The 22588-nt window shown below is 46.0% G+C and overlaps 1 protein-coding gene across 2 annotated transcripts; it reads left to right on the top strand.

Annotated features, from left to right (window-relative positions):
* Positions 1 to 469: 469 nt before the first annotated feature.
* smg7 (SMG7 nonsense mediated mRNA decay factor) lies at positions 470 to 21826 on the top strand. 2 transcript variants are annotated; one of them, XM_082513561.1, is made up of 23 exons: positions 470 to 599; positions 749 to 868; positions 1697 to 1728; positions 6073 to 6190; positions 7250 to 7382; positions 7607 to 7778; positions 7884 to 7955; positions 8368 to 8518; positions 8679 to 8814; positions 8908 to 9070; positions 9237 to 9396; positions 9480 to 9550; positions 10357 to 10417; positions 10499 to 10618; positions 10691 to 11114; positions 11191 to 11332; positions 11662 to 12053; positions 12485 to 12844; positions 16589 to 16675; positions 17075 to 17225; positions 17306 to 17476; positions 17697 to 17854; positions 17989 to 21826. In XM_082513561.1, the coding sequence occupies exons 2-23, from the start codon at positions 843 to 845 to the stop codon at positions 18100 to 18102; spliced, it is 3414 nt and encodes a 1137-aa protein (XP_082369687.1). In that variant the 5' UTR covers positions 470 to 599; positions 749 to 842; the 3' UTR covers positions 18103 to 21826. The 2 variants fall into 2 exon arrangements, with proteins under 2 accessions (XP_082369687.1, XP_082369688.1); XM_082513562.1 differs by lacking the exon at positions 470 to 599 and having other exon boundaries at positions 726 to 868.
* The last annotated feature ends 762 nt before the right edge of the window (positions 21827 to 22588 follow it).

Genomic DNA, 22588 nt, shown 5'->3' with positions numbered 1-22588 from the left:
GTGGCGTCTTTGTTTAGGTTCAAGCATGAAGCTCACATTCAAGGACAAACTGATGAATGTCACCATTTTTCATCAGGATCAAAGTGAAAATGTTGCATCTACATGTCGACTCTGAGTTTTCCAGATAACTTACAAACTACATAATTATGAAACATCAAAAGTGATGGAATCGTGCAAAAAACCAAAGCTTTCTGTTGACATAATGTTCGGTTGTGATGCAGGTTTGAGTCTGAACCCTGAAAAATAGTTTTCAGAGTTAAAATTAGAGGTAAAGATTGAACATCTATTTAGCTCTTTAGGCAGAGGTTAAACAGCAGCTGCGAGGAATGAGGGTAATATTCTTATATTATCCATAGATGTCATTCACACCCAGAGTGTCTCTCCTTCATGTTGCTCTGTCTGCTGATGATCACTTCCTGTCCTCATCTTCTGCCCCCGGTGTTTTCATCTGTAGGAAACTTCTTTCAGTTTGAAATCATAACCGGCTGCGGGGCTTTTCCACTTCTGGTGTCGCAGAAAAATGAAGAACTTCAGTTTGTGTACAGTATTGTTTACCCAGACTCTAACCTGACAACGACAACATCTGCAGCTGACTTCAGGTTTTTATTTATGATTTTTTTATTAAATATATTTTGTTATGCGTATTACTAAAATGCTTCGCCTGGTTTGATATAACATTATCACACATTTATATATATTTTTAATTATTGGTTAATTATTAACAGCAGCCCCCCCTCCTCCACCTCAGCGGCCCTGTGTGGGTCAGACAGGAACAATATGGCGCCGGGAGGAACGTTAGCATCGGGACCAGTCGTTGTCTGAGAGACTGGTGATCCGGCAGGATGAACCTCTGCGCCCAGTACCTCCGGTAAGTTCACCGCGGAGCGCTCTGTCCGTCGCTCGGTGGCCCAGGAGCGGTCAGAACCGGACGTTTTGACCCGACAGGAGGCTTGTTTGGCTCAGCTTTTAGTATGTCAGGAGCTAGCTGCTCCAGGGACCACCCCCTTAGCTAATGTTAGCTGTTAGCTTCATACATCAACAAACAATCGGCGCCTCTGCATGTCGCCGCCTCACGCTCCTTTAGTCTGAGATGTGGATTATTTATTTAAATCACATTCAGCTGCGCACAGGTGTGATGTTTGGTGTGCTAATTTAAGGCCAGATGAGCGTTTACCCGCCATACGTTTCCCACTGTGTTGTTGCTAGCTTTAGCCCGCTAGCTAGCTTCCACCTGCGTATGTCATGTTAGCATTTCCTTTCTGAGGTTGTCACATATGAACTCTGGGCATCTATTCACACACCCGCCTCCTTCAGCTTTACTTCATCAGCATGTTTAAGTGTTTGTGCCGATGGTTTACGTGCACAGGTGTTAATAAACAGCGCGTGGTCGTTAATCAGCGGGCGGGTTTGTAACGAAAATCTATTTGTATTGCTAAGTTTTTGTATCCAGGAAGTAGGCTGAGCCCGATATCTGTTCCGTGCCGTGCTGACGACGTTTAATCTGAGCTGTTAGTGCTTTAATGAAGCGATAACGGGCGGAGCCGCCTCCGTAGTATCTGTGGATCGTCAGTAATAAGGAAGTGCTGTATGAGGCTTTGTTATGACTGGAGACAGGTGCTGTCAGGTTGTCATGCTCTGTGTGTGTTTGTGTGTGTTCGCGCCTCTAACCTCCTGTTCTCTGTTTACATCCGAGCAGACAGGCAGAGGCCCTGAAAGCTGACATGACAGGTAAGTCCCCACCGCTGCTTACTCACACACCTGTTCATCCTTCACCTGCTCATCTCTGGAGGCCTGCAGTTCAGGCAGGTTCAGCAGTCTGAGGATAACTTTTCTTAATGTGGCTTCATTGAACCTGAGATCATCAGTTAGGTTGAGAGGTGGTTAAAAGCTTGATAAGTCAGCCTGGGTCAGTCCTTCATCGTTCAGACAAACGAGTCAGAGCATCTGACCAATCAGAAACATGGAGAGATCTGCTGGGAGCAGAGCGATGGAAAGGGAAAACGAAACTATGAGATGCACATACGATATTAAACACATTTCACTCTGAAGGCATCAGAATGAGCATATGTGTGAAAGGAAACCTCTGTAGGATTGTAAGTTTTGTGGACTTGGCTTTTAAGATGTTAATAAAGTTTAGTTTATTTGAAGCCAGGAAAGAGAACCTGCAAAAGTGTCGACTGTGCAAGTTAACAGACATGAAGACACGGGAGGATCGGATTACAGCTGCTCCACAAAGTGAATGTTTAGATGTGTGTGAGACAGGTTTATTGTTTCCTTTGCAGTGCTGGTTGTGTTTAATGCTCTGAGAGGAAAATGAAACAGAATTCAAACATAGACTCAGTCTGCTTACAAATCTGATACGAGGTAATAAAGTGTAAATGGTTCCCCGTTTATAGCCAGTTTTTTTTTTTTAATAATAAATGTCAACAAGCTTCTTCTGAGAATTTGAACTTTAGACTTCCTTAAAGTTTCCGCTCCTCCTCCTGTTTGCACACTGAGCTCTGAGGAATGGTAAAGTTGTTTTCATGGATCTGAATGGTCAGTATGCAAGGATTTTAAACCACTTGGTTTCTTATCTCAGACATGATCTACTCCAGAGCAGGTCAGGTCTGCAGCATAAGTTGCCATGGTGATGTATCCTGGTAAGATGTGAACCTCCTTCATAACAAAACTCAGGGTTAAACCTGCAGGTACCTCAGTAAGCTCCAAACCCGCCTCGCAATACAGGCATCAGGTCAGACACCCACTGGGTAACTCGTGTGTTTAAAAGGCATTAAGTGTAGTAAGAATAATAATGTTGATGATACATTTTATTTATAGATGCTTTTTAAGACACTCAGTGTGCATAAACAGCTGGAAGGCAACACAATTAAAAGGTCATTTATGCAGAAGTCTTGATGTGAATCTTTGTTTTAGAAGGTGAGTTATGAAGGTATTTAGACCGTACGCTGTGAAAAGAGAAGATGTAACAAGCTGAAACTTCAGCCTTCAGCTTTTCTCTCAGTAATTTGTGCTCTCTCCAGTTATGTCAAGTCTTTGTTATTTATTTGTTTTTCTTGGCATTTGTGTGGGCTAATAAATAAATAAATAGAAGTTTTCTTAAATCATCTTTGAAAAATACTAAAAGTTGGAAAGCAGAATTAAAAAAGTTGGTAAATTCCTGTTACAGCAGAAACCTCCAGAAACTACAAAAATTGTTGCTTATTCAGGTTTTTTTTATTGAACTATATATATATATTTTTATATCTGACATTAACTTTGAAAGCGTCCCGCTGTGGTGTGTAGCTTGCTGAGACGAGCGGCTCTGCACTTTCTTTTTGTCATCAATGAAATGGAAAAATGCAAATTGGATGAAAATTGTTGGTTAAAGTGCTGCTGATGTGTGTGAGGCACCTGCTTTAAAACCAAGGTGAAGGGAAGCAGACGGACTTCCAGCAGTTTTGACTCACCGGCCTGTATCGAGCGGGTCGACGTGGACGCTGACAGATAGCCCTTCGTCACTTCTTTCCTTTCACTTCTCTGTAAACGACGACGCCAGGGTTTATTTAATTCACACTTATTTAGTTTACTTTAGATGAACGATAGTTAAAACTCAAAGATTGATTCAAAGTGATGATTTCTGTTTAAGAGACTTATGTGCATCACAAAGCTGTGAGGTATGTAAGCTGAAACAGAGACGCGAGCTTTAAATGAAAGCGTGAGCGCAGGTGAACGTTTCTTTGAAGAGCCTCAGGGAGAACAAACCCTGCTGGTTCCTTATTTTGCTGATGTGATGAAATGTTTCAGTTCTTTGGACCAGCTCAGCTGATGGTGTGACTGAGCTCCTGTCGCTCTGCAGTTATTATTACGCGGAGCCTGCACACACATTGGGAATCTGCTGTTATTGGGGGGACTTGGAGGTCTGGGGCTCACTTGCAGGCTTCATGCTAAAAAGAACTAAATCAGTGTTTTAGCAACGTAAAGCTGTAGCTCAGCTAAATATTACGAGTTAGAGAAAACAGACAAATACAGATGCAGCTCCTGGTTAATAAGCATTTGATCCACAAGTAAAACAGAAAAATGTCTAGAATGTGCTGTTTTTTGGCACCAGGTGATTTCTAGTTTGTGGTTCAGTCAGGGTTGAGCAGGCTTTGGTTGCCGGCAGGTACACAGTCCGTGTGGTCAGGACATTATCCGACAAAACCAGTCAACCAATTAGTATTCTCCCTTCATAGCACAGGTCATCACAGCCGGGCTTGAAGCTGGCTTTTTGAATGATTGCACATAACTACGCCTCTGTAGCTTCAGTTCCCTCTGTGAGTGTGTAACCACAGAGCTACACAAACACAAATCCGACATTAGCTTTCAGAGAGTCATCTGTAATTGTAAAAAACGATCATCAGAAGGAAGGAGGAGAAGGTCTTGGCTCAGACACCAGGAAAATCATCTGTTACCAGACCACAGCTGTAATCAACACAGACGACGTGTTACTTCCAGTTTGGTTGAAGCTGAAGTCATTGTTTGGTCTTACAGCAGACCAGTGAATCCATTAGACCTGCTGCCTCAGCCTGATTTTAAAGCAGAGCAGCGGCTTCTCACGATGACTGGAAACCTTCCAGTTTGTCTAGCTGAGCTGCCTCCAGTGAGCCCGAGCTCGGTTATGATGGTTCATTTGCATGTTTTTATCTGGAGGCATGTCGGTATCTCTTTGTTGTCAGTCGGCGCAGGAACACGGAGATGCTGGACGCCATCACGGTTGGAGTTTATTAACATTTCAGACTCTTGGATTGATGCTGTTTTTGTCATAAAGGCTTCAAACTGTGTGTCTGCTGTCATCAAGGTGACTTTTGCCAGAATTTAGTATAAACAATTAGCTCTTGGGTGCAGATAATGTAAATAGTCATTAATACTCATCTCTGTTACACTTTAGATCAGATTGGTTGTGTTGTGTTTTCTACTCCACCAATCATATACATCCATGTACACGTCCTCCACCGGGCAGCTACAGGGAGGGGCGTGTCCAACAGAGATGCATATGTCATGCATGACAAAAATTAAACAGAAGAATTCAAATAAATAAAAATGTGAAGAAGAAAAACAATGAAGAATCAGGCAGACGTTCACTGTGTGTAAATCAGGTGACATATGATGCTTTGCTCTCCTGCAGGTGCATAAAATCCCAAAAACGTGACGCTGTCAAATTCTAAAGTGAGAAAACTTTAAATGAGCTCATTTTGAATTTGAGGGCAGCAGCAGGTGTAATTAAAGTTGGGACAGGGCCATGTTTCCACTGCGTAGCATCCCTCTGCTTTTAACTACAGTCTATAAACAGCTGGAAACCGAGGAGAGCAGCTGCTGGATGTTTGGGAAAGGAATGTTGTCCCATTGTTGCCTCATAGAGGATCTGAACTGCTCCACACATCTTCTTTGTTGTATTTTTGGATTCTTGGCTTCCAGTTGGTCACAGTCTTTCCAAAGTGGTTTGTCCCGATTGGACCGTTTGGTGGGATGGTTCTGGTCCCAAGGCCATATGTTTGACAGCTCGCCCTCTCGTGCTTGTAGCATCTCCTTTGTGTGGTCACGTACAAAAGCACGTGCTGCTAGTTGTTGTTTCTGAGATGTTATCGACTAACCGGGCTGCGGCCCCAACCGCAGCACGGCTCCCCCGTCTGCCCGTGACAGGAAGTTTAAAGTTGCACAAATGTCATCAGCACTCGCAAGAAGGTTCTGCTCGGTTTCGAAAATAAGCTCCTGTGTCTCAGAGACAGTGTATCAAGTATTTATAGGGACTTTCAGCTGCTCCCTTGTCACAGGGGCTCTCCCAGGGGGTAGCTTGTGTTTGATTTGGCAGTGTGAGGTCGCATGCCCTTCCTGACCCAACGTAAAGTGGATTCGTGTCTCTGACTGGAATCAAACCAGCACCCCTTTCTCCCCAAGCAAACGTATAAACCACCACATTTGAACTGAAGCAGTTTCCTGTGTTTTCACTGTTAAAGTCTCAGATTAGTCTTTTACATTTCCATCAGAACCACTTTGCTTTGGTGCTGTCCTTAAACCGTGTGTGTGTGTGTGTGTGTGTGTGTGTGTGTGTAGATTCAAAGCTGGGGGCAGCAGAGGTGTGGACGTCCCGGCAGGCCCTGCAGGACCTTTACCAGAAGATGCTGGTGACAGACCTGGAGTATGCTCTGGACAAGAAGGTGGAGCAGGACCTGTAAGCCGCCCCTCCTCCGCTCTGCATCACACAACATAATTTTCTCCAACAATTTCAGTGCAATTAATTTAGACCAGTGTTGCTGTAACTGCAGAGAAAAAGGACACGAGTGAAGGGAAATAACGAGCAATAATCTACAGGTATCAGTAAAAAAACTACAAGAAAGTCTTTCTAGAATAACCTGGTTCAAAAAGTGTGAACGGGAGTCGCTCACTATTAGTGTTTCGTAGCAGGCAGGTTCAGAGTCGCTGGTGGAGCTGATGGAGCTGATGGAGACCAAATCAGCTGCAGTGCTCAGTTTCTAACATCCTTTAACATTAATGCAACATTTGGTGGCTAAATGGTGATAATAAATGTGTGACTGAAGACAAACTGAGCTCAGCTTTTGGACCGCATGGTGTCACCATGGTTACAGCATGATGACAGAGGAGGTCCGACATCCATGAATCTGCAGAGTCCACTTTGTTCCCTCTGTGTTGATGTATTCAGCGCGCAGTCAGTGTGTGAAGCTTTGACTCATGTATCGCAGCTACAGGTCACGTCTCCGCCTGCAGCTGTGGGTGTATCATCAGTCGTAATAATGGACAGATGTGTCGATTGTGTTTCGTGCTAAACTGTCATTTCCTGCCCCCAGTTCAGCTCCACCAATAAAACACATCGTCACAGCTTCCAGACACACACAGATGTCTGATATATGAGAACCTGGAGACTGTTTTTAATATTTGGGGTCTGTGAAGTAAGTTGTTGAAAGCCTGTCGCTCCTTGTTGGTTACTGCAGAAATTCTCACGAAGCCAAAAGTTTGTCGGAATATTTAGAATTTTTGATGTGTTGACACCAAAGATCAGTTTCACATAAAAAGGCAGTAATATAGCCCTCGACTCAGTTTGTGGGCTTTTCCATCAGGCAGAAGGAGCTGGTACTTTTTAGGATGTATTTGTTCGAAGCGCTGTGAGCTGATCCGAAAATGTGACGTCAACCGACTACGTGCTGCTGATTGGCCAGTCAGGATCCCTTTACCAATCATCTGGGTCCTGATGTGGGTTTCTCTCTGCCTGCAGGTGGAATCATGCTTTCAAGAACCAGATCACCACGCTTCAGAGCCAGGCCAAGAACCGAGCCAACCCCAACCGCAGCGAGGTCCAGGCCAACCTGTCGCTGTTTCTGGAAGCTGCCAGTGGCTTCTACACACAGGTAGGCTCACCTTGTGTTTGTGAAGTTATGAAAAAATGTCCAGTTTTGCTCTAAAGAAATAATCCCTGCAGTCATTTCTAAGCTGGTCTAGGCTCCGCCTCTGGGAGGATTTTTGTTTGGAGTAATCCTGCTAACACACAGACAAAGTGAATGGAGTTAAAGCCCCACATCACCACCGATAGAAACCATTCAAACGACGTCTCACTGTGTCTGCCGTGTTCCAGTTACTGCAGGAGCTGTGCACCGTGTTCAACGTGGACCTGCCCTGCCGCGTGAAGTCGTCTCAGCTCGGCATCATCAGCAATAAGCAGAGCAACACCAGCGCCATCGTCACCCCTCAGCCCAGCTCCTGCTCCTACATCTGCCAGCACTGCCTCGTCCATCTCGGAGACATCGGTGAGAAAAGCTTCCCGTTCGTGAGCGGCGAACGGGAAGCTCATTTGAAAAACCAGCCCTGATGTTGGTTTTTCAGAGCTTATTTTCTTTGTCTTTGTCTTTCAGCTCGATATCGTAACCAGACCAGCCAGGCCGAGTCCTACTACCGGCACGCAGCTCAGCTGGTTCCATCTAACGGTGAGTCCCCGCACGTTTTCTTTAACTGGCTTTTAGATTTTGCTGTTTTTGGAAATCTGTCCCTTTATCAGCTGAGCTCTAAACACATTCAAACACTGAGTCGTTTCATCTAAATGTCATACGCGCGTAATTCTTGCAGCTTTCAAGTACTGAGAAAGAAATGTGGTTGAATTATGCTGGGGTTGCTATAGTTACCACTCTGCCTCTTGTAAATAGTGTCACATGTGAGGGACAGCTGATGTTAAAGATGAATTACTGACATTTAAAAGCTCTGCTGTAAAACACTGATACTGAATAATATAATCTAAAGAAATGATATGTGTGTTCTGGTGTTTGGTATTCATAATGACGAGAAGCAGCCATGTTTGTAGTTCTTCCCTGCTCATGTGCTGCCTCTCCGTGTCTCCTGCAGGTCAGCCCTACAACCAGCTGGCCATCCTGGCCTCCTCTAAAGGAGACCACCTCACCACCATCTTCTATTACTGCCGCAGCATTGCAGTCAAGTTCCCCTTCCCAGCAGCCTCCACCAACCTGCAGAAGGCGCTGTCCAAGGCTCTGGAGAGGTACTAGCTCACAGCACAAACACTATTTCACCCGCTGTAGAGTCAAAGGAAATGATCTAAGATTTCATCTGAAAAGGGAAAACCAAACTCTTTAAACTGTCTCGAAGTGTGACGATGTCTCATTTCCGCTCTGTTAAATCCTCCTTCTGTGGTCCTGCAGTCGCGATGAAGTGAAAACCAAGTGGAGCGTGTCCGATTTCATCAAGGCCTTCATCAAGTTTCACGGTCACGTCTACCTGAGTAAGAGTCTGGACAAGCTGGACGGCCTGAGAGAGAAACTGGAGGAGCAGTTTCAGGTACAACTAAACGCTGTTTGATGCACCGCGACGTGCAAATCTGTGCGAGTCCGTTTGTATGACACGGGTGTTGCTGTGTGTTTGCGTGTGCAGAGGCTGATCCTGCAGAAAGCCTTCAGCTCTCAGCAGCTCGTCCACATCACCGTCATTAACCTGTTTGAGCTGCACCACCTCAGAGACCTGACGGCTGACGGCAGCGAGCAGAGCTACAGCAGCGAGCAGCAGATCAGCTGGTTCCAGCTCCTCGGCCTTTTCAGTAAGAACTGAAAACTGTTAATGACCGATTACATGGATGGAGTCGTGGACGGCTCCTGCTTTGTTTGAATGATACTCATGTCAGATTTATATGGTGGCTTTTACGTTTATTAGAAGTACAGCGACTCATACGTGTAACCTGCAACAACTCAAAACTGTCTCCTCAGTGTCCTTCCTGGGCGTCATGTGCAGCCGCGTGCTGCTCAACAAGAACCGCGGGGAGGAGATCATGGGCGAGTGCCCGCTGCCGGCCATCAAGGTGTCGCTGGACTGGCTCAAACTGAGGCCCAGCGTCTTCCACGAGGCCGCTCTTGTTAAACGGCAGTAGTAAGTCCTGCCCACTTTCTCTCTCTTAATCAGCAGAGTTTTGTACTGAAGCTGTAACTCTGCATCCTCTTCCTCTCTCTCAGCGTTTGGCCCTGGCTCGTGTCCATTCTCAACAGTTTCCAGCCCAAAGAGGACGACCTGTCCTGCTCCTCAGGTGGGACATTGCTCCTAATTTCCTGGAAACTACTTTGTAACTTTAGGTTACGTTTTGATTCTTACACACAGCAGACGAGCTCAGACTGTTCTGTTATTCCTGTTCACACCGACCGCTGTAAAATACGCAAACGTCGCCTTAGTAAGTGACAGATCACTGAGAAAGCAGGAAAACTGCTGCTAGCGTGCTTTCATCTCACTACAGTTTCATTCTCCAGGTTAAAGTTGACAATAAAACAAAAGGCTGTGTTCACAGAATAAATCCTCTTATAATGACTCCATGACTGCTACTCTGTACGTTTCTTGGAGTAATTATTTTGAATCTGGAATCTTTCCTCAAATTTTAGGGAAGTATTAGGAAACATCAAAGATCCACAAGCCGCTTTACAGCATCCTCCAGATGTGCTGCTTCCAGACGGCATCACCTTCAGCCATCAAAACCAGCAAACGGGCGCCATCATGGGACGGCGTCCTGTTCTAAATCTTTAGTCGGCGTGCATTAGCAGAATGCTGGCGTTTTATGGGCGAATGGGGGGGGGAAAGTCCTTTGCTTGTGAACAGCTAGTTCACAGGCGCCCCCTGTTGTGCATCTGCTGCATTTTCAGCCAGTTTTGATACAAAGAGGTTCACAGGAAGTGAAGTCCCTTCGGTCACTGTTAGCACTGCAGCAGTTTAACCTGCGACCCTCACAGTTTAAATCCTGTCTGAATAAACCAAAACATTTGTTTTTTAACTTTTAATCGAACTTGTTGGTTAATTTTTTTACAAAGTTCATTCTTGATTCTAGGATGTTTGTTTTCTCCACAGTCACACCCCTGCCTGAGGAGTTTGAGCTGCAGGGTTTCTTGGCTCTCCGTCCTGCTCTGAGGTGACGACTCGCCTCCCTCTCTTGGTGATTGTTTAAAGTGTTTGGTCAGCGCAGATGTTCTGATGTGTGTTTGTGTTTCAGGTGTCTGGACTTCACCAAAGGACATCAGGGCATCCTGGTGGACCGGGACGGCCTGCCGGTGCATGCCCGACACCAGCGACTCATCAGCCTGGGCAAATGGGTGGCTGACAGCCAGCCGGGGTGAGTGTTACTCCGCTCTGTGACGTCGTGCTGTGTACGGACTGGTGTGTCATGGCTGTTTCCCCTTTGCAGACTGATCCAGTGCAGAGTGAGCGAGGATGGCCTCCTCATCTTCATGACTGACATTCCAGAAGAGGCCATTGAGGAGCCGCAGGAAAAGGAGGTACCCGTGCTGCAGGAGTCGTTGAATGGCGAGCAGACGGCCAACGACGGCGGGAATTCCGGCCTGAAGTCCGTGCTTTCGGTGGGGAAGACTCAGAGCTCGTGGCCCGACAGCAGCGACCGTCCAGTGGTCACCTTCAAAGAGAACATCAAACCCAGAGAGCAGAGCCGTGACCCCACAAGGAACCACCATCAGAAAGATGGTGGCAAGGAGCGCCGAGACTTCTCCAAAGGCAACGGGGCCGCTGGGAAAACAGAGCTGAAGAGGGACGGTAAGAGGAAGAGCGAGCTGAAGAAGAGCGTCCATGAGAAAACGGCCGATGCTGGAAAACAGGTAGAGACGCTGAAATATTTTCACTGACGAAGCTGCAGGTTTGAGCCGGCGTGATGATGCGTTTCCTTTCGCTCAGGTGAAGGCACAGACAGAGCTGAGGAAGACTCCGGTGTCTGAGGCTAAGAAGACTCCTGTCACTCAGACTCAAACCACCTGCTCATCCCAGTTCATCCCAATCCATCATCCAGGAGCCTTCCCGCCTCTGCCCAGCAGACCCGGTACGTTTGGACCTTTTTCTTTAAATTTAAACTTTAAATTTGAACTGGTCCCAGAGGCACCATTAGGGCGATTTTTGCATGTTCAATGGTGGGAAAGACCAGAGCTTCTGTCTAAAACGTGCACAGCCACATGCAGAATCTGCAGACTTCACACAGAGGGGCTCAGCCTGGGTTTGAACCACTGAGCTCGTCCAAACTTTTTTTGTTGTTGAACTTCAGACCAAACTGTGGGTCTGCTGACCTCATCTTAAACGAATATGCCTCTCCGTGAGCTTCATCTCTGTTGTCTCTGTGGCTCCAAACTCTGATCCCGATCGCTTCCTCTGCAGGTTTCCCTCCCTCAGCCTATGTGATCCCTTCTCCCGTGGCCTTCCCTGGACTCCAGGTGAATCCGGGCTTCACCTTCTCCACCGGTGTGTCCGTCCCAGGGCCTTTCCTCCAGCAGCCTGTCCACACCCAGGCGGGCACCCAGGTCCAAGCTGGGAAGCAGTCTCACATTCCCTACAGTCAGCAGAGGCCCTCGGGCCCGGGGCCCGGTCAGGGGCCGGGATCCTCGGGACACGGCCCGTCCCAGGCTCAGCAGGGCCAGACTCAGACTCCCTCCCAGCAGGCCTTGCAGCAGTCAGTCCAGCTGACGATGAGTCAGCAGCAGTCACCCACCAAACCAGTCCAGCAGGTTGGGATGGGAAAGAGTCCACCTCACCACCCAGGACTGCAGCAGGTCAGGTCACATGACTGTCACTACCTTCATACAGTCATCAGCTGAAAGAGCGATTAACTCGGCTCCTAAACTGATTCCTGTTTGAAAGACTCGCGGCTGAAACACTTCTTTTTCCATTTTTTTAGTGAAATGTGATGTTTATGCTCAGAGTGCCTCTTTCCTGCTCACAGCTTTTATAGTGAGCATCGCTAATGAACTTGAGCACAACCAGCGTGCCTCGTTTCTCCTCTGTCTCTGTGCTGACCCCTCCCAGGCTCTCACACTGAGGCAGCTCATTGTTTACCTCAGCGTGTTTTACTCTCTTTACATCCATTAAATGTAACTTGGTTTCAGGTCTCAAAATATCAAAAACATGGAAATCTGAGTGTGAGCGCCTCAGATTTGAACTGTCCACTGATGTTTCCTTCTCGTTGTGTTCCCGCCCTGAGCAGTACATGCAGGTCCAGGAGCAGTCGAGTCACATGTGGAACCAGGCCCAGGCGGCCCTGCAGAAGGTGTCTCCCATGCAGATGCCCATCAAGCAGCCGCAGCAGCAGAAGCAGCAGCAGCAGGCCTTCTACATGGCAGCTCAGGATCCTCTGAAGATGTACGAGCACCAGCTGCAGTCGTCGGCTCAGGTCTCCAGCATGGACAAGAAGATGAAATACCCCGACGTGAAGTTACAGGACTTCTACTGGGACTCGTCTTACAGGATCGGGGACAGCCTGGCTGTGCTGGCCGACAGAATGAAGAGGCCATCGCCGGGGGGTATCTGCTCAGAGCAGGATGGGCCCCGGGGACCCCCGTTTGAGGTGAGCTGCTGTCAGCAGACGCAGAGGGAGGAGTTTGTTTTGCTGCTTTTTGCTTTTTCTGCTTCTTTTTCTTTATTTTCCTGCTTTTTTTTTTTTTTTTCTTTCTTTTAACTTTGGTTTTTTATTTATTTATTTTTTAGATGAACTAAAATCTAAATCTAAACTTGGGTGTAACTGTTGTTGCAGTAATCGTTTCTCCTGATTCAGGCTGTTAAAATTTGCCAAAAGTCACGTTTGTACTATTTAAATATTATTTATATATCGCACATAATATTTAAGTATCGCATTAATTCCTCAAGAAGGAAAAGAGAGGCGTGATTACTTGTGTCGGTGTGTTTCAATAAAACATGCCTTCTCCATAGCTACACATTACAAAGTAAATGGAGAAATTTGATTGGCTTATATGTACATCTAGGGCTGGGCCATATTATACCGTTCACGGTAATACTGGTACAACGCTAGGCAACGATAAGAAAATGACATATCGAGATAGAATATGGGTAAAACGCGCATGCGCAGTGCCGAAAAAGCACGGAGAACGCACGGTAACGGAGAATGTGAACGGGGAAAGTAGATTGTTGAGTGAAACGGATGAGCCAGGATTGTTTTGTAAAAATGGTGCAACTTAACTGGTTTGGTGTTTGTCCGTCAGATACACAACAAAGCACTTTTTTTCTTTGTACAACATGCAAGCGGCCATCGTTATTGCCGTATTTGTTGGACCAAGGTGCTTGTAAATCTGGGAGTAATCTGGGTCCTAAACTCCATCCTTTAAAGTCCCGAAGTCAAACGAACATCACTGAGAGTTTAAAATTGTCTAAATTCTTTCATCTTTAATAAAACGATCAGCATTGCTGCTTTACCAGGTGTAACTATGACGTTTAACTTCCAGGCATCCATGAAAACAAAATTTATTACATTTAACGGAGTTAGAAGTTAGCAGGAAGCTAGCGGAAGTTAGCTCGCTAGTCTCGCTAGTTACCTAAGCATGATATAGCATGTTCTGACTGAGAGATTTCTGAAAACATTCAAACGTACAGCTCTGCTATCACTTCCAACATAAATGAAGACAGGAAACTAAACAGCAGTGACGTTTGTAGGGTTACTGAAGTTGGGCTAGCTGGTATATAATGATGTGCTACGTGGTAGCTAGCGACACAGCTATGTTAGCATAACATAAACAGTGAAGCTGGAGGACGAACACTAACACTTTTCCACTCGATAAAAGTTAACGTGATGGTTCCTGATAGTTAGAGACAAATGCAATCGCATGGCAGGATGCTGTAAACGGACCAAACTTCAGTCAGGAGAACAACTGAGATAATCCATCCACAATACGAGGTTAGTCATTAATATACTGCAACAACATGGGAATAGAGCAGCTGCAGAGAATTCAACATTAATGAATCAATGGTACAGAAGGGGAGGAAGCAAGAAGAATGAGTTTAATAAAGTTTGATTTATCTGACTGCTTTGTTTCGCTTAATGTGCCTTATAATCCCGTGCACCTTATGGTCCGAAAAATGCGTACTGCACACTGCAGTTTAATGTTGCAAAGCACCTCTTTTTAACTTCAGTGGATATTATACATGGTTATGCTCAGGATACGTCAGCCCATTTCTACTGGAAATGCCTTTTGGTTAAACTTTCAGCAAGGAATTTGCATTTGTACTGTTAAATGTTTATAAAGCCTTAATGCACATAAAAACAGCTGCTTGTTTAAGTAAAAGGAATGGATGGTTTTTTTTGCACTAGTAAAGTTGTGGAGTTGCATTTTGTCTCGCAGACATTATATCGTTATATCGTTATCACAAATTTTCAAATATATATCGTGATATATATTTTTGGCCATATCGCCCTGCCCTATGTACATCAATCATTTTCCAGGTAATCTGGGTTTAAATGAGATTAAATTAGATTTTTAAAGAATTTCCTGCCAGTATAAAAATGTTTTTAGAAAAGTTTAATGGACCCACACTTCTTCTTTTCCTCTGCCTCTCACAGAAGGTTGATGAATTTGAAGCTCACTCTATACTGATATCAGAAACTCTGTGGTAGTTTTCCGCATGTGTAAAGAAACCTGGTCATGAGCAGACGCTCGGACTTGTTTAGTGATGATTTTTCTTTTTTCTCTGTCAGCTTGCAAGCTTTGGTAGCCTTCAGCGTAACTTCCCTTTTCTCCACCTCGGTCTTACTGGCTTGCCTTCTTTCGTTTTCTGTTCTTTACATTTCCCCCTCTCATTTTCTTTCTTCTTTCTGTTCTTCCTCTTCTTGCTTCATCTCTCACTAGGACAACAAGAGCTCGCCTCTTCTACCTCCTGACCTGTTAAAAACTCTAGCAGATTTTGAGGAGGAGGAGGAGCTCGTCTTTACTAAGCCTCCTGATTTCTTCCAGGCCTTGGCTGGCCCTCTTAGCACTGCTCCTGGACCAAATATATTTGTATGTAGCCCTGTCTTCCTCACCCAGCACTCTTCCCCATCCTTAAACCCTGACTTCCCTGCATCTAGTCTGAAGCCACCCTCTGCTCACCAGAGCTGCTCACATTTCCAGATGTTAGAGTTATTGTCACAATCTGCAGAATCCTCACATTTAGAGGGACAAAGGAGTTCATCCCAGCATGCAAGCATCATCCTTTGATAGACCTTACCTGATATGAATTTGGCTGATCTCCCAGCAGAGGTCACCCTCTCAGGTGTATCTAGACACCTTCCAGCTCAGCTGCTATGTTTAGATCGCTCCCAGGAAGTCGTGTTTTAATCACAGACTCACCCTCTTCTTGCTTATAAAAGCTTCAACTAAAAAAAACTACAGCCGAACTGTTTTTAGCCGCAAAGTCCAGCCGTGTTCATCCTTTGACTTTTATGGGGTTGTGCACCTTGAAGTCGTCTTCCACGGTGCCAGTTTTTACTTGTAGTTTAATGTCAGAGCTATCTGAGGGAACCAAGGGTCAAACTGACGCCTGCGGCTCAGAGTGCAGGGTTAACTCCGCCCTTCTCAAAATGAAAATCAAGTTTAAGGATGGTGTTGTCGGAGCTGTAGCGCTCCTCACTGAAGCTCAGATACACCAGGACAGAACTTCCTCCCAAAGCCGTAAAACTCATCCAAGCTGAAAACTGCTCTGAGGTGCACGACGGTGATCTACAACGAGAGATCAGCCAAGTTTATGTTGGGATTGGACTTTAGAGGTCAAACTGAAACATGCCTCATAGTCTCATTGATTTACTTCTAAGATGTTCAATGTTTTGAAGCACAGCTTGAATTTATTAATTAAAAGTATTCTCAGTCTTTGTTACGCTGACCTGGCCTTGTTTGTGACAGAAGTAGAGAGCTAACAGTGGAGGGGATTTTTCTGGGATGAGGCGGCTTCAGTAATCGCATGCTGTATGTTTTCAAACTTTAAGAGAAACACGGGGAAACAGCTGGAGACTGAAATATTATGGATCCTTTTTTCGGAAACAAATCAATTGAAACTGATTTGGGTTTCCAAATGTGAGGCTTGAGTTAGGAGAGCTGTGTTTAAGATTTGAGTGATTGATTACCGACGCATTTAAATTCCTGCAATGACTTTCAAGGATCCAGTTTGGAAACCTCAGAAACCACCAGCTGCACATCACAAAGATTTACTTGATGTGTGATGCAGCTGCTTCACAATAAAACTCCTCCCCGGGGCTTTTACTGTGGAACAGCTTCATGACTCACTCCTGCACTGATCTGAGGTCAGTCATCATCTTCTCTCTCTCCAGCTGCCAAACCAGACCCGAGTGGACAGCGGCCCCGAGGTCATCAGCCAGTCGTCCTCTCTGCTGCCCATACCCGGCTTCCCCATGCAGGTCAGAGCCTTGGCCTCGGTCCTGCTGACCTCTCCAGCTCTACTTAATGCAAACACACACCATCACACATTCTTGTGAGACTCGATATTTGCTCAGAGTTTAGTTTTTAAGACCATCAGCCTGAGAAGAATGATGATGTTGACTGCGTGACTTTGCTTTAGTGAATAGGGTGGATTAATAGTCAAATGAAATAAGTGAGAGTGGCAGGTACGACCACAGTGAGGAACAAACACAAAGAGTTTGCAGGCAATAAATGACAGCATCGGTTCACGGATGGTAAATGTGAACATTTGAATACTCGTGGTTTGCTCAGCTTGTTAGCAATAGATGATGTCACTGAAGTCTTCCTTCATAATAATGATAAATACGAGGCTGACGGCAGCTTGTGTTTGTGTGCAGGAGTACAACCAGAACAGCATCTTCAGTCAGGCCTACGGTAAAAACCTGCCGCCCAGCTCCAAGCCCGACGCTCCCATGGTGCACCAGGAGACGTCCCTCTACACGCTGTTTGAGGGCACCCCGTGGTCCCCTTCTCTCCCCGCCAGCTCAGGTACGTCACAGAGATGTGATTAATATTCATTCGTGCTGGGCGGAACGTGCGGCTAATGGAAACTGTGCTCTGATTGGCAGATCACTCTACGCCAGCCAGCCAGTCTCCTCACTCGTCCAATCCCAGCAGCCTGCCGTCTTCCCCTCCAACCCACAACCACGGAGCCATGCCTTTCTCCAACTTTGGGCCCATCGGGACTCCGGACAACCGGGACCGCAGGGGAATGGACTGCTGGAAGGCCAGCAAGAGTGGTGAGCCTGGAAAATGCTCTTGCTAACGGAGCCGTTTGATGTCTGTGATCCTTTAGATTTTGACCATGTTTGGTTCAGTTTAACCTTTTCAAAACAAAAGTCTACGGTTTAACATTTTTATCAGAGGAGCAGCTGATCAAGAAGCGAACACTGTGGGCCAATAAACAGCCAGTAAAGGTCACGTGACAGAAGGGCCTCACGTGTGCTCGTTGTGTTTCAGGAGCAGTCGGCGGATTCGGTCTGGACTACCTGCCAACCACGGCCTCCTCTGCATCAGACAGCAGCTGGCACCAGGCTGGATCGACGGGCAGCTCCTGGACCAATCAGGACTCTCCAATGGAGGAGTCGTCCTCCACCGTGCTGCTTGACAGCCTCAAGGTAACACCAGGCCCACAAGTTCAGACGCCTGAGAAGAAATGAGTCGTGTTTATCGTCTGACTCGCTGATGTTTTCTCCCTTGTGCGACCTCTGCTGGATTTAGCCTCACGCTAACCCTCTGCCTTCCCCCACAGTCCATCTGGTCGAGCTCCATGATGCAGCCGGGCCCTTCGGCGCTGGAGCAGCTCCTCCTGCAGCAGAAGCAGAAGCAGCAGCGAGGTCACGGCGCCATGAACCCGCCTCACTGAACGGCAGCGCGAGGCGGCGCTTTGTGTCCGGACGTCAACAAACCACCACCAGGAGAAACGGAGGGGAAAAAAACCACAGATGTTTGACGAAAACAAGCTCCAACTCAAATTAAACCGGCGAGAAACGGTGGAGGCTGGGGAGGCAACACGACCCCCCGACGAGGCTGAATCACCACCCCCACCCCCCTCGGCTGTCAAGGAGCGGTGACGCCCCTCCTGGATCGGAGGGCGCGGGATCTCTTCGACCGCGGTGCCACGCACCACGCCACCGCCGGGTTTCATTCAACCGGTGGAAATCTGAACATTGAGGAACCACCCCCCCTTCACATCACTGCCCCCCCGTTATGGACAGACGCCACATCTCCACGAACTCGTCATCTGGAAGAACTTCTTCTTCTTTCTTTGGAAAAAGATAAAAAAAAAATTAAAACGGAAAAAAGAACGACCTCCTGGACGTCTGCTCGGTCCCGATGGAGAGCCGGTTTTTAGCATCTCCGCCGCCGCTGTAGACTGAAGCGGGGCCGTTCGAGAGCCAGAATGATGTGGTTGTCGGGTTTGGGGGGAGGCCAGGTGATGCACGGGGGGGTCAAAACAAGACTGGACTTTCTGATCTCCATTCATTTTCATTACTGAGGAGGGAGGAAGGAAGAAAGGAAGGAAGGAAAGTTTTCAGCTATATAAATATATACGTGAATATATATTGCCATAGTTGGACTTGTGTCTTAGCCGTGAGAATCAGGACTGGACGTTGTGAAGCCGGGTGTAACGCCTCCCGGGCTGAGCGCCCGCTTGTGTCGGTGCCCGACGACGGGGTGGCTTCACGATGAACATCGCAGGAAAGACTGAGGAAAGATCATAAACACCCTGTCGACCGTAGGGATAGTGTCACTGTTAGCTTCAAGAGATTGCAGTTATTAACAAAAAAACACAAAAAATAGAAAATGTACTTTGTGATTTGTTCGTAGCCGTTTTAGCTTTGCGCCCTCCGGGTGATACAGGTATGTCTATTAGCTTCCTGCTTGGATATTTTCGGGGTTCTCTTCCTCTCTGACCTCTTCTTCCTGTTATTTCTTTACGTAATGAAGAAAAAATGGAAATATGTAACCCTGCTTGCTTACCTGCATTTACTGTTTGTTTTTGTTGCCGTTCTTCTTCACTGGTTTTATGCAGCTCGCCCAGAACGTTTTCTATTATCCTTTCTTGGAGAAGCACGACTGCAGCTCGAGGCTGTGCAGCAAATTTGTTTTTTTATTATTATTATGGAACGGAGCGTCTGGAGACCCTGTAGCTCTGCTTTTATTGAACCTGTGAGTGAAGCCCCGCCCCCTTCAGTGTAAAGCCACCCTAACCAGACTCAAAAGCTACCAAGAAATAACAGCTAAAAAAGTGTATTTGATTACTGGTTAATCTGCAGGTTCCAGTAGGCCAAAAATATTTCCCGGTTTGCTGTAAAATACAGAAATATTTAGTTTAATGACATAAAAGTAAAAACATGCAGAAGGTGGTGAGGAGGTGAGGACACGCTGAGTAACTCGCTCAGCACAGGCAGAGTGAAATATGAAGCAATTAAGAAATTATTTTAATGAAGAATCTATTTTCTTTATTTAATCAGTGAATCATTTGTGACGACTAAAAATTCCTTCAGTGTTTCGTTTCCTGCTGCTTCTAACCAATCCTGTAAGAGCGGCTCAGCTTCCTGTGACTGACAGAAAAAGGGCGGCGCTCTCATGGTCCTTCGCCGTTGCTGCTCTCCTTTCGTTCTTTAAGGGTTTAAAGATTCATTTGATTTTTTTCTAACAAACCTGCAACGTCGTTCAGAAAAAATGTAAAACGTCTAACTCGCTGATGAACGGACTTCTTGTTGCTTTCGCTTCATTTGAAAGAAGAAGGTTCACCTGCAGCCCAGTTTGATCTCACGCCAGTAAAACCAGAGCAGATATCTTTTTAAAATAGTTTTCGCTTCAGTGGAAAGAAGTACTGAAACCTTGCGAAAGCAAATCTTTGAATAATTGAGAGCAGATCACGAGCAGCTCTGCAGGGAAACAAAGTCTGCTTTAAACACTTTAGCTCCAAACACCAACGTCAGTATTTCACTTGTCTATTAATCAGCAGTGCAGTTTATTGAAAACATGTAATTATTAAGGTCTTTACTGCAGGTTTCACTTTTCAGAGGAGTGCGGGGGGGCGGGTCGGACCTGTGGAAAAGAAAAACCATCACAGAGTCCGCGTGAAACTTTGGATCTGCAGTCTGTGTGCTTTGTTTCATAACCTAAGGATTTAGCCCCAAATAGGTTTCACCGTTTTGTTTAGTTTATCCAAAAAGTCACGAGGTTCCAAACTGACGGGGAAAACAGGATAGCTCATTAACTGTCCTCTGAAACATCGTTCAGGCCGCCAGTGACCAGGTTTCAGGGCTGCGCGTAAACGTGAAAATGTTCTTTCAAATGAAGTCTCGTACGCCACCTTTGACGTCACGGTTTTCTGTGCTCGGACGACGGGAATGTTTATGTGTGAGCAGCAGGATCCTAAACAGATTTAACGTTGCCATGACACCAAACAGTTTCTCCTCATGAATACTGAAACGTTTTTCTGTCCTGTGACCTCTGAGCTACAGTGAAGTTGAACCATTGAGCTCAAGCTGCCCTCAAGAATCGGCTGGCCTGTGTTTGCTTCGACTTTGTGATCACGTTGTGGGAAAACTCAGGATCTGATGTAAACGCATCACGTTAGGAGCTGAACAAAGTTCACGGCTCAGTTTTTATCAGCCACTAACAATAAAGTGTTCAGTGTGGTATCATCAGCACACTTGTGTTTCTATATTTGCCGTTTAAAAAGATAAATACTAATTTCCAAACTGAGGCACTGAACTCAAACCCTTCCCCCGGCCCGGGTAATGATGACCTGCTGGATGTTATTCGCTTCGTTACTGTGGCTCGCCCTTCATTAAATGACGCAGGCAGAGGTTAGACTGCAGGTGTCTTGTTTTTATATTTTTGCCGTCGTATTTAACCGCTTTAAAACAACAAGCCAAACTCGATCCTCGTCCATCTTTAAGTAGATTTTTAGGTCTAAACGAGTTCCCGGGAAGGTTCATGCGGTGGGAACGGCTGATGCTGGATCTGGGGGCATCTGTGGCGTCACGCTGTCATTATTTTAGAGCGACAGCTGGCTAATCAGGATGCCAGGCTTGAGCAGGATTTGACAGTTTGAACCGACAGGAAACAGTTTTCCATGTTTAGAAAATAAAGTTCTGAGGAGGAAGAAATGAAAGCCTGTTTTTATTTTCCTGGTGGGGCATTTTACGAAAGCGGACTTCAGAGAGACGTGTCTGTTCTCTGTGTGATTGTGCTTTTCATGTTGCATTTACAAAGTGTATTTGAACAATAATAAAGATAAAATATTCCTGAACGTGAGGGCGAATTCGACCAGAAGTGTCAAGGAGAAGATCCTCTTTGTTTTCGTGTCAGACGCTCACCACGTAGATCTCTGCTGACTCTCATATGAGTTACTTGATGTACTTGGATCGTCGATGACATTCCACTCGGAGATGTTTGGGAGGCTTCAGGGCGGCGGGTCCTCGTCGGTTTGTGCTCTGACAGCAGATTTGTAGTCACGTTTGAGATCTGAGCTTTACTTTAAGGCTTTTTGTGTTTCTGTCTCTCTGTAGACTTTCAGAAAAGATTGAATCAGACTTTAAATAAAAACCAACTATGTTCTCCTTTAATGCTGGGTCCAGTTTTCTGTGTGTTGACCACCAACCTTTAAATCAGGCCGTTAGCGTCGTTTCAGTCCAGAATCGGTTCAGGAGCTGGGTGTGGAGACGGGGTCAACCCTCGTGTTCAAATTTGACAGATTTAAACATTTTATCTCTAAAAGAAATGTCGCATGAGCATCAAGACGTCTAAAGAATGTCTGTTTAAATTGATCTGAGCTTCCATGTCTTTGTCCACAAAGAGGACTTCAACACACAAAATGTTTTAGTCTACATACAATTTTGTGTGTTTTTATCCAACATTCGTACACTCTTGGTGTTCCTAGTCAAAGATGACCGGTCATTACAAATGAATGGAGCAGACACCAGTTGGTGTAAATGAGTTCAGGTACATCCCCGTTTCTCAGATGGACATAGCAACACACATCGTTTGGGTTTCCTGGCAACCACCATAGGAACATTTGGCAATAGAGCCTCTTTTGCTTGGGAACAACTGTGTTGGTCGTTCTCACAGACAGCTGTGACAGATGTTTTTGAGGCCTTGCTCACAGATCACTGTGTGGCAGCACCGTGGCTGGTCGAGTGAGTGGTGAGGAGGCGAGAGGCCAGGAAATACAAAGTGAGGAAGTGTTAGAAGCTGAAAATGGCACGAAATATCATCCAGACCAAGAAATGATGAGGAGAAATTCAGTGAGAAGAGAATGACCACGGTGATGGTGCTGTCACAGAGTGGGAACTTCTCCCCACTTAAAAGTTAAGCTTTCAGCTGAAAGT

Source organism: Aulonocara stuartgranti (assembly GCF_965226115.1).
Source record: "Aulonocara stuartgranti genome assembly, chromosome: 18".
Lineage (NCBI taxonomy): Eukaryota > Metazoa > Chordata > Actinopteri > Cichliformes > Cichlidae > Aulonocara > Aulonocara stuartgranti.
Note: the sequence above shows the minus strand (reverse complement) of the source record. Positions and strands in the feature narration are given on the sequence as shown.